This window comes from Pyxicephalus adspersus, chromosome 3 (assembly GCF_032062135.1).
Source record: "Pyxicephalus adspersus chromosome 3, UCB_Pads_2.0, whole genome shotgun sequence".
NCBI classification, from domain to species: domain Eukaryota; kingdom Metazoa; phylum Chordata; class Amphibia; order Anura; family Pyxicephalidae; genus Pyxicephalus; species Pyxicephalus adspersus.
In genome coordinates this window covers 72,671,956-72,686,480 of record NC_092860.1, presented here as the reverse complement: position 1 = coordinate 72,686,480, position 14,525 = coordinate 72,671,956, and the positions used below count along the sequence as shown (strand labels likewise).

General features: G+C 36.2%; 1 protein-coding gene across 3 annotated transcripts; it reads left to right on the top strand.

Annotated features, from left to right (window-relative positions):
• The first annotated feature begins 3,928 nt into the window (after positions 1 to 3,928).
• On the top strand, positions 3,929 to 13,864 carry LOC140327740 (la-related protein 6-like). 3 transcript variants are annotated; one of them, XM_072407092.1, is made up of 5 exons: positions 3,929 to 3,981; positions 5,151 to 5,252; positions 9,377 to 9,543; positions 11,383 to 11,593; positions 12,354 to 13,864. In XM_072407092.1, the coding sequence occupies exons 3-5, from the start codon at positions 9,392 to 9,394 to the stop codon at positions 13,425 to 13,427; spliced, it is 1,437 nt and encodes a 478-aa protein (XP_072263193.1). In that variant the 5' UTR covers positions 3,929 to 3,981; positions 5,151 to 5,252; positions 9,377 to 9,391; the 3' UTR covers positions 13,428 to 13,864. The 3 variants fall into 3 exon arrangements, with proteins under 3 accessions (XP_072263193.1, XP_072263192.1, XP_072263194.1); XM_072407091.1 differs by having other exon boundaries at positions 3,935 to 4,088; XM_072407093.1 differs by having other exon boundaries at positions 3,939 to 4,088; positions 5,160 to 5,252.
• Positions 13,865 to 14,525: the final 661 nt, after the last annotated feature.

Genomic DNA, 14,525 nt, shown 5'->3' with positions numbered 1-14,525 from the left:
AAACCCCCTGTGCTTGTGCAGTAAGCATAACAAAGCCATGCTCTTAAGTAGCTGCTGAGAACACATGTATTACAGTTTGTAGATACAACTGTATGTATGTTAGACCAACTTTCATCTGTGGAAAGATGGGCACAAATAGACCAAAATTTTTATAATGTTGATCATCGGATTCAACTAATATGATTTGTTAAAATTTTATTAGAATTGTAAAGCATAGAAACTGAATTTAATTAGATTTTTGAGCTTTTGTCTATTTTTTTGCTGGCAAGTCAATAAGCAATGGGGGAACTTTATTTATCATTCCCCAGTCAACAAATAATTGGGTATGTGTGTCACACAACCAAACGCAATACAGATTTTCTTTCTTTTCATACTGTTCATGTGTGAACAATTGACCAATTGAATGTATGGGTAAAGTCACAAACTGAAATTAAGTTGGTGGTCGGTGAGTTTTAAACTCAAGTCAAGTATAAGGATTTTGTTTCAATGCACTTTAAAATGGATGTAACCTGGCTATCATTTTTTGATATTTTCTGAGTTTTTTATTTAAAGAATATGCAACCAGTTAAATCAGAAGATCTTATCTCCATACCTGTGTCCGATTCCATAACAATTATATAAAGTACTAAGAGGAGTATATAGTTGGCCATTGCTTTAAAAAAGGCCCTGGTGGAAATCTTCCAGGTCCATGTGTTTCAGTGGCAGTATGTAATTCCCACTGGGGAATGTTGGAGGGAATGTCAGAATCCCTATTTTATAAATAGCCCCTAGTGACATTTTGTGTTTTTTTTAAATGAGATGTTAGCTCTCATCATTTGGTGGTGTTCATGCATAGCTTTAGGAACTATATCTACTAATACCAACAACATCCCTTTACACACCAGCTTACATCTGTTCACTAGTCTGTTGAAAGATGTATAAAGAACTGTTTGTGTTAATGATGGTATAGGTCAATGGTCATTCTCGGATGCTGGTATTCTTGTATAAATTTTTAGGTCTCGTCGTTAATCATAGATGTCAAACACCATCGCAGTAGCTTTAACATGACTTCTTTGTAATTTAGGTATTTAAGCATTTCAGCAGACCCTAGAATTTTTGATGGAAAAAGAATCCATTGCAATAGAGTCAAACTCAGTTCTTTCCCCAGGTATTTAGTTTTTAATCCATCTCTATATATCTATATTTAACTCACTCCTGTTATTGTAAAATTAGACTACACTGGAAAGCCTACAGTTTGATATTCTGTAATCCCTTTGAGATATACAATTTTTAATGAAATATAAATCAAATTCAGACTACACTGTGTTTGTTCCAAGTGTTTCCCCTTTTTTCTAAATAAATCCTGTTTGAATAATATGTTATGTTTGATTTTTGATTCTTGATTGATAAAAAGATTCTACAACAGTTACCAAAGTATGTAGTAGCTAATTTTTTCATATGTCCATTATGGTTTTTAGTTATTCAGGTAACGGTATAGCTGGTCACATTCAGACAAACTTTTTCTTGAATGTAGATCTTTACAGAATGAGCACAGTTGAATGCAACATATACTAACTACACTTTTGATATGGCATGAGCTGAGGAAAATTTGCAGACAGTACCATCAGGTATTTTAACTTGTGCAACTACTATCACGCCTGGGGCAAATGGAGCTAATAGGGTTGTCCACCACCCTTCTGAAATATTTGGGTATTGTTTTGTAAAGTAACATTTCACTAAGTATTTCCTCATTCCCAAAACTAAGTGAAACATTACTTTGAATAGTGAACAGGCTCTACTATTTTGGTAAATCAACACCATTACGGGAATTCCCTTTTATGCTTCTCCACCAGTTCCTATACTACTGTACTGTTCTTTTTGGTCCTTTCTGTATTACCTGATCCAACTTTAGGCTCTTTGCATGCTTTACTTTTTTGATCTATTTAATGACTCACATCACTCATTCATATGAATCTAACAATGAAAAAAATGTCTTTGCATTCCAAACAACTTAGATATTTTAGGCACATTTTTCCAGAGTTTATATTGCTATCATATGTGGTAAAACTGACACCTGTAAATAGGCTCCTACAAAAAGTTTTGGTACACAGAATGCATAGAAATGTCCTGTTTATTTTAGCTGTTTCTGTTGATACGGTGCTAGAGGGTTATGTCTTTTGTGTTAAATATAAATTAATATATAAATATTGTCATAAGCTGTCAAATGCTTCAAATATATGGATGATGTTGGCATGCTGCATTTGTTTTAAATGTTCCAGCTGTAGGCTTCTAAAACAATTTTCAAACACACTGCCGGCATATTTTTTTCCAACTTCTTGCCTAATTTTAACATTTAATTGTAAACCCCCCCCCCCATCAAATTTATCACTTACGAAAAAACAGCATACTCTCTAAAACTCTCAGTATACTGTTAGCAATGCAGCTGTCATTCCTGATATCCCTAGTAGCATGGACGGTCTCTGCCCTCAACCTTTATTTACTTGTAAAAAACATGCAACAATTTAAGTCTGAATTATTTATGTGTATACTTTATTTTGCTTACTAATGTAAAAAGTACTGGCATCTTTGGATCACCATGGAAGAGAGGCTAAAACTTTTTGGTAAAATAAGGTTGTGTGTTCCTAATGTATAAGTGCATGCACTGGAAGTCTGTTGCACTGCAATAAAAAATGTGAAAGGTAAGGTTAGATCCCCCCTATTGTGTGCTACTTCCCCCTCCTCTTAGATTGTAAGCTCCTCTGGGTAGGATTCTCTTCTCCTCCTTTGTCATTGTTTATATCAGTCTGTCATTTGCCCTCCCCTTTATTTTTTATATATGTTGGCGCTATATAAAAACTGCATTATAACAATTCACACCATTCTGTGTACGTGTTACTGTTTGGTCCCTTAGCTACAGTTCGTTCACATTACTGGGACCTAACTTGGAAGTCTAAATATTAGACTATGGTCATGAATGGGAGAATGATAGTGCATTTGTCCCCCTGTGCATGTGCATGCACTACATCTAGTGACTCTTATGTGATCACTGCTAAAACTTACAGCAAACATTCATTAAAACTGTACCTGATGCAGACACCAAGTAGTACCATCTGAAATACTTTACCTTGAGGCATTCCACACCAAAGTGCTTACTTTTCCCCATGAGTAAGCACAGTATGCACAGTTGGTAGTGACAGCTCAACTCTTGGATGTATACCGAATAAAATAATACGTGGTAATACTGCCATGAAGATACTTGGTAAAGCACTTCATGTTTTGGGATGATAATGGTTTCACTCTGACTAATAATTCTGTTCCTATATTGTCACTCAGACTTAGCAGGCAGTTATTAGGATTTTCTTTATATATTAAAAAAAAATCTGCAGTTTTGAACATATAATCCCCATCAAGAAACCCACCATGCAGTGTTTACTGGAGTACATACATGTCCAACATAAGTGGCTGCAAACAAATGCAACAAAAGAAAAAAAGTATTTCATTCAAACTAATATCAATTGTTTGTGATACACAGTACTTTTGCAAACGGAATGTGATCTAGTTAGTCTTTTCTTCTGCTTAATGGAAAATACTGTCAATGTTTGAAATATACATAAAGGATGTTTTGTTGCTGCCAATTGAGCAGTAATATGCAGCTTACCTCTTGAAATCTGCAGACTACCTATTAGATTTCCTGCAGATTAAGGTCATTATTTGCACCATATTTAGGAAAATATTACCTTATCACAAACTGGTTTGTGTTTAGTTCACAACATTGCAGATAGGATGCATATACAAGCAGGATTCCCATATCTAGGTGAACAAAACTTTGAAACTGCCCATGTACCTTTAAATTAATTGAAAGGGATTCATGTGCAGGGCGTTTGTTATTTAAATGACCTAAATTGATATAGCAGACAAAGGAAATTCTTGAGGCTTGCTCTTCTCAGTGGAGAGATTTATGTTTGGGAGGTGAAGAAATGGTAGGACAGGTTTCAGGTTTTGGTGAGTTTTATTAGTCTCCAGAAAACCTGGATTTATTTGCAACTAAAGCTGGTGACAAACACAGGTGTCTTTGGTTGTAATTGTAAAAGCCATGAAAGAAATAAACGGTAAATGCTTTGTTGGTTGTCTATTTTTGAGTTGCCTGTAAAGTTCTTAAGTGGTTGGAGATATGGTTTTGAATGGCTTTCTTGGTTATGTCTAAAACAGCATTTCCCATAGTGTTTTAGTTCTATTGCTGATCTGTGAGTTATCCAGCAATAATTCTTTGCAAATTTACCTTAAATATTTAGAGGTATTTGGTCATAAATATTGCTTTAGTCCTGTCCCATCCTTGCTGTGCTGCGGTGGTACAGTAAAGAAATTACTGGGGTGGCTTCTCTAGTCTGTTAGTCTTGTCTCCATTTTGCTGTACTGCATTTGTATGGTACAAAATAAAGTAGAGTAACATTTTGTTCTCCACATTGAACAAGTACTTTCAATCTAAAATGTAGAGTAACATTTAACTATGTAGAGTATAAATGGAGTAATGCTTTAACTATATCTACTGTGTTTTGTTTAAATGATCATCAGATCTTCCAAAATTCCAATAAATTTGTGCAAATACTATATATAGCCTTTATTATATGCTCCACACACTGTATTCAAAACATCCATGCAGAAACTCATCTTAGTTATTTATTTTAACTGTGTAGTGTGTGTCATCTTGCAAGTTACTTTTTTTCTTTTTTGTCCATATTGTTTGTGTTTATTGTTGCAATGTAAGATGCAGTGCTTGCCTTTATGTACCTAAACATACTGTATATTCAGTAATCCAAAGTACCCCGATGGCAAAATATTGACAAATGGAAGTCAGCAGAGTGGTTAATTAGCTGCTAAATGTGATGGGTCCACCAAAGCAAAAAAGGCCAGATTTTTAGGTCAAACATTAAAACTTTTAAAATACACTGAGGTTATCACCTAAGATTCTGCATTGTACACAATTGAATGCAAAATGAACCTTGACATAAAATGGCTTACTTGCTTTACCAAGCAGGGATTTTGTTCTTTCCATCTAAGCAATTAAGGTTTTATCCATCATTCTAGTTTGCATTTCTGACATTTCATTGTGTGCTTAGTATTAAATGAGTACTCCATTTTTTTTCTTCTATTTCCTGTCGTTTATCAATAAGTGGCTCCAGAATTCTGGTCTAATCCTATAGAAGTTTGAGAGCTCTGTTCACAGGCCTGGATTTTTGCCAGAAGTAGAACCATTGCACAGGACAAGGCAAGGGGTAAGTAAACACCTTGGCATGTGATGGTGCAAAATGGGTTGGGTGTAGGGCATTAGAGGAGTTTCCCCTTTACGGATTTGACATACAAATGTTCTTTAAAGCTAATGATAATTTTAATGGCCTCCATGAATACATTTAATCTGTTAGAATATCCTGCAGCAGAAAAGTAAAGTGTGAGACGTTTGGGTATTGCCAAGAACAACAAATTTGCAAGCATCAGAGATTTACGCTACCGTCATTTATGGGCCAGCAATTACATGTCAGGAGTGATGAGCAGCAACGGGTTTTATGGGATTGCTATTTTCTCCTTTGGTGGTAACAAATATATTAACATAATTTAAACCTAGTAGCACAATGGCATACAAAAAACAGTGGACCACTAGGTCTCTATACCAAAAATACTTCTCCCCTGGCCCATCTTTATTGTATGTGTAAAAGATGGGGGGAAGTAATGTCCCCACTTTCTCTTTCTTTTTTTTTTTTTTTAAGACTGTATTTGCAGTTCTCCCCACAGGGCCTTTAATATTTGCTATTTGTATATTATAAATAAATTATATTTAATAAATATATAAATATTTCAAATATATATATATATATATATATATATATATATATATATATATATATATATATATATATATATATATATATATGAGATCTCCAGAATTTAATTAGGTATTTGACGTTCGAAAGAAATATCTATAAAGCGGAATTCTTCTTCCTCTTACTAGTGATGAATCACATAATTCTTTCTATCTGGCCATTCTGCAATCATCTATAATGAGCACCCCCAAATCTTCTTTATTTTTTTTTGTGGTTTTGGTCAGCTTTGTACCCCTAATATTGTACTGTCGGTGGATATTATTTCTGTAAATGCAGTGTTCTATTAGAACTTGTGTAGATGGGAATTTGCCTATATATAAACCATTTTCTTCCCAAAAGAGGTCTATAGGATTGCAAAAGCAAGTTGCTATATACAACGTGTTCAAATATATAGAGGAAATCTGAAATCAACCTGATAAATCTCTTAACAGAACTGCTCCCAGCTCAGAAAGATCTCAAATGCAATTCATGAATACCGGTAAAAATGGGTGTGGTTGTCTAACTGTATCACCCAAACTCTTACACTTGCATGGCTGTCGTTTCAGAAAATTTGAACTTACCCTTTATAAACCAGTAAATAAAAGCGCCAAAACAATTCTCTTTTGGATAGAGCAGAGACCAGTTAGAACTTTTGAGTTTTACATTTTTTTTTTTCCTCATTTACCCTTTATCTGTCCTGATGACAATTATCAATAGAACAAAATGGGCCTGATTTATTAAAGCTCTCTGAGATTGGGTCTGGTCCAGGAGTAAAAATCTTTGCAAACAGATAATTAAGAAATCCATACCAGGTTTTCTCATCCAAGTTCTCCCATGATAGTCTTACCTTCTACAGTCTTGGAAGGATTTATTAAATCAGGCCCAATATTAAAAACCTAAAAAGTTAGTAGGTATTACAACAGGGGGTGATGGGTGATCCTCAAAAGCTAGTTTTAGTGACAATTAGGAGATTTCCTGACACTTCCTTTTGTGTCATAAGGACAGAAATTAGGGGGAACTATTCTAGAGGGCTCCTGACAGAAATAAAGCCATGTCCAATAAAAGGTGTAGCTTCAATTTAAAACATCAGAATTTACCTGGACTCAATCTGTCAAATATATTACATGTGGTTATATTCTTGTGATATATCCTATTTTACTTGCAAACTTGCAAAAAGGTTACATTTTGAAGTATTTTTTTTCACCCCATGTTATGACATTTTATATTCTCATAGTTTATATTTTTTCAGGAATATTGCAAGTATTAGACATGTGTCAACTTGATTAAGTGTTACTCTAAATAACAGCCTGATTACTTTACTGGCTAACTATGTGGTTAATTTACAGAACTGATATATATATCCACTTAGGAACAGCCAGATTTCATCTGTCATTTCTCTATTTGGGAATAATGGCTCACTGCAACAAGCTTCATATCAACATCTTTCAATTCAAACAAAACACACATCTCACAAGATGTTGCAGTTTAGATTTTCCAGTTTCTATGCGACAATCTTTTACAGTTTTATGTTTCATTCTATTATCTTATCACTGTACAGGCTCATGCATTGAGATAATCAATTTTTAGATAAATACTTAATATAGGATCCCTTAGTTTTTGTATATGTGTGTGTGTGTGTATGTATGTATGTATACATGTGTGTGTGTGTATGTATATGTGTGTGTGTATACATAATGATACATAAATCATTATAAAAGCAAACCATGTTACTGATTTTGTTGTGGTGTTACAATTGTTTTTATTTCATGGTCTACTGCTAAAAGATGTTTTAGCAAGTCACACATTTGTTTTATGAGATTTTGCAACCTGTTAACAATGTGTGTGTGTGTGGGGGGGGGGTCCCAATTCTAAAACACTCCAAAGTCTGTAAAGCAGTACAAGGCTATAATATTCTGTAAAGGATAACAGCAGGTCTCTGGGTCCCCCAAGGATAGATAGTAATCTTCCATATTTTTACTTTTAGGTAGGAATGGAGTCCATGGGTACCCTTTACTTGGTGTAAAGTAAACCAAAATCTTTTGTTCTTGTTTAGATGAGGAGAGGGATTATAACCCCTATTGAATTTTTACTTATATCTTGGAGCAGTTGTGCATACAATTGAAAATGCTGGAGACAATGTCTCTTATTGAGGATAAAGCAGTTCTTATTACTTTAATTTAAAAAGACAGTGGTCAGAGATCAGTGGGTGTAGCATCATACAGCATACATATATGCATCCAGTCCAGATGAGTGGCCATGTTGCAGGACATATCAATACATCCTCCTTGGATTGGTCAGTTGGATTACAATATATTTGTCTTCAGACTTTCACTCTTTCACAGACATTCAGTACTTTTATTTATAATATATATTTTAAGTTAATTTTATCATGATTTTCTCCTGATGGGTAGATGTGCTTCCTAGTATTTGGAGTTGCCTAGTCATTCTGTACCTATAGCATAATAGCTGCTGACTGCTAGTCTCAAGGGATTTGGAGTGTGATTTGATGGCGTCAGTGTTGTGCTGCTTACTGTTCTTCTTGCTGGAGGCTCTGCCTCTCACCGAGACATTGTGCAGAAATATGTAGAGCAGGATGCAGAGCATTATGAGTGAATTGTCCTGGAAATACAAGCTGCCTTTTTTATTTTTCCAAAACAAAGTTAGGACCTGTGCTGGGGAAGGCACAGGTTAAATCATGTGGGTTATTGCATGTACAAATATGCTACCATTAAGCAAAATTTCCTAATGAATAAACTTAAAACAGTCCACTAACTTTGGATTAGCAATGAATCGAAGCATATAGGTCTCTCATAAAATTGTGTATTTCTAAATAAAAAAAGTGTATGTTAATATAAATCAATATCTGTATATTATGTCATTTTTAATCTTTTATGTACATAAATCAAGAGGTTAATATCAAGTTTTCAAAAAATATTGTCTGCCCAATAGTTACTTTATAAATATTTTGCATAGCAAATGGTCAGTAGAACAGTTAGTCCTTAAAGGTAATATTTTGAAAGTGGGGAAAAATGAGCAACATTAAGTATCTGAGTGACTTGACGAGGGGCACATTTTGATGTATAGAGGACTAGGTATGAGAAACTCCAAAATGGCAGATTTGTGGGGTGTTCCCAGTATGCAGTGGTTTGTGCCTTTAAAGGAAGGACAACTTTCATACTGAGTCATGGGACCCTATAGCTCATTAATAGATATGGGGAGGAGGGTAGCTTGCCCACTCCTAGCCTTTCTCTTCCTCCTTTTATAGTACAAACTACTCCACATTTTTGTTCTGGTCATGAAGTGTTGAAACTCACAGTACATTAAAACTTGCTGCAAACCATTCGGTGTTCATGATGACACCTGGCCACCAAACCTGGCTACAGGACTGGACCATGGAAGAAGATGGTTTAGTCTGATAAATCACATTTTGTTTTTAACCATATGGCTGGGTGGGGAAGAGCCAATCCATAAGTGCCCTACTACCTGGCAATTCAGTATGAATGTTGCAGCTACAGGGACTAACAATAACTCTTGTGTTTCAGCCTCATGTGAACATCATGGCATCTCCCGGGTATCCGTATCCAAGATCTCCTTCAAACTGCATCCGTAGCCTACCTGTTAAGGTTAGCCCAAATTCATTTAATTCCAGCCTGGGCCATGGAGAAAGGAGGGAGAGGTCCCAGAATGATTACCTAAACTTCTCTGACAGGTAAAATAAAATTGAATTTGTTTTCTAACACCATTTCAATTTTAGTTAATGGCCTCAATTTTTCACTGCCTGCTACACTTTATGTATGAATTTCTGCAATTAAATTCATTCACAAAGTGGGCAGTACAGTGGTAATATAAAGATGTTTATTATTTTACAGTAACTTCCAATGTTTAGAACCTGTATAGTTTGTTGCTCCCACCCCATTTTGACTTTTTATGCCTGTAACACTTTCTGGCCTATGTGGAGGACAGCATTGTCAGCAAGAAGTGTTAAGAATACAAAATACTTTTGCCTTCTCCATAACCTAGCGGGAGTTATGTAGTCCTAACACACTTGCTGATACTATTAATACTAGGAGTACTGGATTGTTAGGCTCAATCTTTGCACTTATTGAACGGAACAAAATAGAGCAAACAGGGGTTGTTCAGTGTTTTGGCAAATTTATATAACATTAAACTGTGTATATTTAAACCTTTGTTTATTGAAGTGTAACTGCAGTTATCAAAATTATGGTAATTGACCTAATACTGAGCAACCACTACAGTTGTACTTATCCTTTTCCCTCAATCTGCTGTAACAACTGTTCTGCAATCCACTGCAGGCAGAATAAAGGGAATATATCATAATTTCACTCAGCAAATGTTAAGAGTATGAGTAATGACCTACCCTGTTTTCTGTATTGCTAATCAGTTTGACCAGGGTAGATTTTTATTTCTGCATGTGCAAGCCATCAAAGAGTTTCAGCAATTAGATTTGTGAACTCCTGCCCTACATCACAAGTGGGGATTCCTGGAATACCAACAAAGTGAGATGAACTGGTATGCTACAGCAAAACCTGTGTCTAATATACACATCTAAACACTTTTTTTGCAGTTTAGCATTGTTGACTAAATGTTTACCTCCAGTCTACCCCAGTGCTTCTGCATTGCAGGTCTGGGCCTAATGCTGCGTACACACTTGCAATTTTTGTCGTTGGAAAGGATCTTTCACGATCCTTTCCAACGACAAGGGAGTGCACGATGCATGAACGGTGCTGTACATAGAGCACCGTTCATGCTCTATGGAGAGGGGAGGGGGAGAGCGACGGAGCGGCACCCTGCTGCGCGCTCTCCCCTTCCCTTTCATTAGGATCGGCTGTCGTCCATCGTCCGTGGATCCGGCAGGTCGGTCGTCCGGACGATGGACGACACCGACTGTACACACGGCAGATTTTCGCACGATAATTGGCCGATGCCGATTATCGGGCGATAAAAATCTGACGTGTGTACGTAGCTTAAGGCTTACAGAATTGTCTAGTATCAACAATCTTCTGGTTTGATTCAATGTGGATGTCTAATTTGTTAAAAATATTGTTAGGAAGATGGTTACCGTAAGATGGGGTACAAATGTAGTTGACCTAGACATGTTTTACTTTTTGTTTACACACAAATGGTTGAATAAATAGAATAATAGAACCTCCTATAGCAGATTTGCTAGCATCTATATTTAAAGTGAAACTGGTAACTAACCTATCTATACATACATTTGTATGTTTTTGAGCCCTATCTTCTAGGGGCAATTTCATTTGCAAAAAAGATGGTCGAGCCTTTGAGGTTGGGTTTTTTTTTTTCTTTTGTTTATTGAATACATTGGCCCTATAGTGTCTTGGACCTGAATAATAAACCGTGCCAAAGGTCTTTAGAAGGCCAATTGTAGGTTTCCTTTGTGAACAATTAGGAAAATTACTTGGGTTGACACTACTGTTTTACCTGTAGAAGATTGGTACTGTACATAGTGCACAGGGATAAGATATTTGCTGCCTTTCTGAAATTTATTGGCGATTATTCTTTCCTACAGAAGTTTCTGTGATTTGAATGAAACCTTTGATGAAGACTCCTTTGATGGTGATTGTGGGGTCCCTGATGCAAAGCTTATTCAAAAGATTTTAAGCCAAGTAGAGTTTTACCTGTCTGATGAGAATTTGTCTCGTGATGCCTTTCTGCTCAAACATGTACAGAAAAACAAGATGGGTTATGTCAGCATTAAATTGCTTACATCCTTCAAAAAGGTGAGGACTTTGCTAAGGAATAGCATGGATAATAGTACTAGTGACAATTGTAGTCTGCCCTGGACTCTTTTAGGTAGCTGTCAGTGTGGTGCAGCTGATGTTTTCATGCATGCTTGTAGACAGAAAGTGACTAAAAAATATGAAAGGAAATGCTGAAGACATTTTGAGAGATAGGTAATTGTTTAATGCAGAAAAACTTTGTATACCTAATGTCTTCTGTTAGGGCTTCAAGTGGTTGCCTGGTAATGTAATAAGGTCCACGACCCAGCCAAGCTATACACACATCGATTGCACATAATACCTGCAAACAAATAATGGAATACTGGCTCAAGTGACTATATAAAACAGGCTAGTACTGGGGGAATGGAAGGTGCCATGTATTTGAAGCACAGTACCCTCTTTAGGGAGGTCCATACTAAAGATGGCATGCTTAAGTAGTCTGTATCCATCCAGACTTTAGAACTTGCACACATGCCCTCTTGATGGAGGTAGGTACGGTAGTAAAAAAACCAAAAAAAAAAAAACCCCAAACTAATAGTTCAGCTTTGAAGTTTGAACTTCTGGTCTGCTGGCTGCCTAATTCCTAGGCATACTATGTTTTCTGCAGTGAGGATTTCTGAAAATGTAGAATTTTTTTTTTCCTATTACAGTATAGGAACTGATCAAATGACAATGGTAGGCACTCTCTCAAATAACAAAAAAGCTGTGGTTTATGAACAAAACATATTTTATTTATGCTGATTTTTTTTTTTCTTTTAAGATTAAGTCCCTTACAAGAGACTGGAGACAAACCCTGTATGCACTGCAGTTTTCAGACATCCTAGAGGTTAATGAAGAGGAAACTAAAGTAAGGCGTAAAATCCCAGTTCCACATTCTTTGCTTGGACTACCTCCCACAAAACTACTGTTGGCCTGGAATCTAGATTCTACAGATGAGACCAGTCTTGTAAAACCCCCAAATTTCCTGGAAACAGTCACTTCACTTTTTGCTTCATTTGGAATTCTTACTTCTGTACGTATCTTAAAACCTGGAAAAGAAGTACCAAGTGATGTCAAGAAATATTTGGTTAGATATCCTGAGCTGACAACCAAAAATTGTGCACTTATAGAATATGAGAACCTGGAAGGAGCTCGAAAGGCACTAGAGGCATTTGGCATCAAGCAAAGTGCCTCCATTGGTGAAAGTACTATAAGAGTTGTACCGGTTAGTGGGAGAGGAACACGCAAGAAAAGTGGCATGGAGTCTGATGAACATGAAAACTGTGAATTGCCAGATACAAAGTTGGCTAAGAAACATGGTAAACTTCCAGTAAAGCTACAATACACAGTGGAGGATGCTTCTTTTTATAGCTCATCAGAATCTGACAGTACTCCAGCTTCTCCAATTTTGGCACCTCGTTTTCCTTGTGCTATGAATTTTGCAAGCCCAGATATTTTGTTTAAGCCAAGTTCTTTCAGCAGCCCTCGGTCTAGTCCATTACTGGCGCAGAAGTGCATTTCCCAGCCCTATTACAACCTTTCTCCTTTGGCTACAGATCACAGGAATAGAGTATTTTCTAGCTCTGGGACAAGCCCAGAAATGTTTAGGAGAAATCCTGAGCATTCTCATGACAGCGGGATTTACTCTTCAAATTCTTGGGTGCAAAGACGGAAAGCTGCTACTCAGAATCTATGTATGGAGAACAAGTCCGGGCCTTGTAGCCCTCTAGCACTGAAAAAGGCTCCGGGCTCCCTTGGACTTCCCAGTGGGATACTTAGACTTCCATATGGGCCAGATGGTAGCAGAGGCTTTCACAATAGTATTGGCAGAGGAAAACTAATTCTAAGGCACTAAAAACTCAGTTTTTTCTTTGACAGTCCTGTTGCTGTTTACTGTGTTTTCTTTATTTGGACATGGGTGTTAAGACCAAGTTTCAATGGGAAGCACTTTGTACTTTTCAAATCTTCTGCTGATCTTTGTGAATGTTTAACTTATTTTCATGTAAAGATTAGGCAAAATTAAACTTCCAGAGCAAAATAAAACTAATTTGTTATTTAAATTGGTATAGCAGACAAAGGTTTCAGAAATTATTTGTGATTTATTGGCCCATTTAGAGCCTCTTGTGGAATGACTGAGTTTCAGGTTTGTAGACAGTCTGAACTGTGTAGAAAATATCCATAAATATAATCTATTAATGTGTAAATAAAAATATTGCAGACAATTTTATTAAATTGGAAAAGGTTTCCTTGTTTGAGAGTTATGGATAAATAAACTATGTAACTTTGCAAGTGTTCTTGAAAATTTTCTTCTTCTCATTTGTTAGTATGAAGCAGCCGTGATGTTTAAATTTCACCAAATATGCTATGCAACCATCGACTGCCGATTTGTCCTTACATTTTTAGGTTGGCTTTCTAATCTATCTGGTACATAGACATAAACTAGGTGTTCCATGGCTTATATTTTTTTAAAACAAACCAACCACTGAGTGATTATAGACTGGCAGTTCTTTTTTTTTTTTTTTTCCTGGTATATGCTGGTTTGTAGTATTGTTTATTTCCCTAGAGGTTTTGAACTTGTGTGTTTTTGTTTTTGTTTTTTGTTTTTCCAGAACTTACTATGTAACTATATTGGTGTTATTCTAAGGGGTTCTTTAAGCAATTTGTTCCTCTCGGGTCCGTTACCACTGACACCAATGATACCAATTTAGGTATCTGTATTGGTGACCTTCTTCCCTCTGGCCAACAATGTAGGAGTTTTTCATTCTATTGGCCACCAGGTAGTGTACCATGAATTGGTCATGTCATACATATTGTCAGGGGCTCCCTGGGACCTAAAATTATTTAATTAGTTCCTCCATGTTGACAAAGGTTGGTGTAGACTATTTTATCATCTTGCCTAAGTGTTCTAAACAGGCTTTGTGTGGTATATTTGAAGAAAGGTATATGGCAGTAA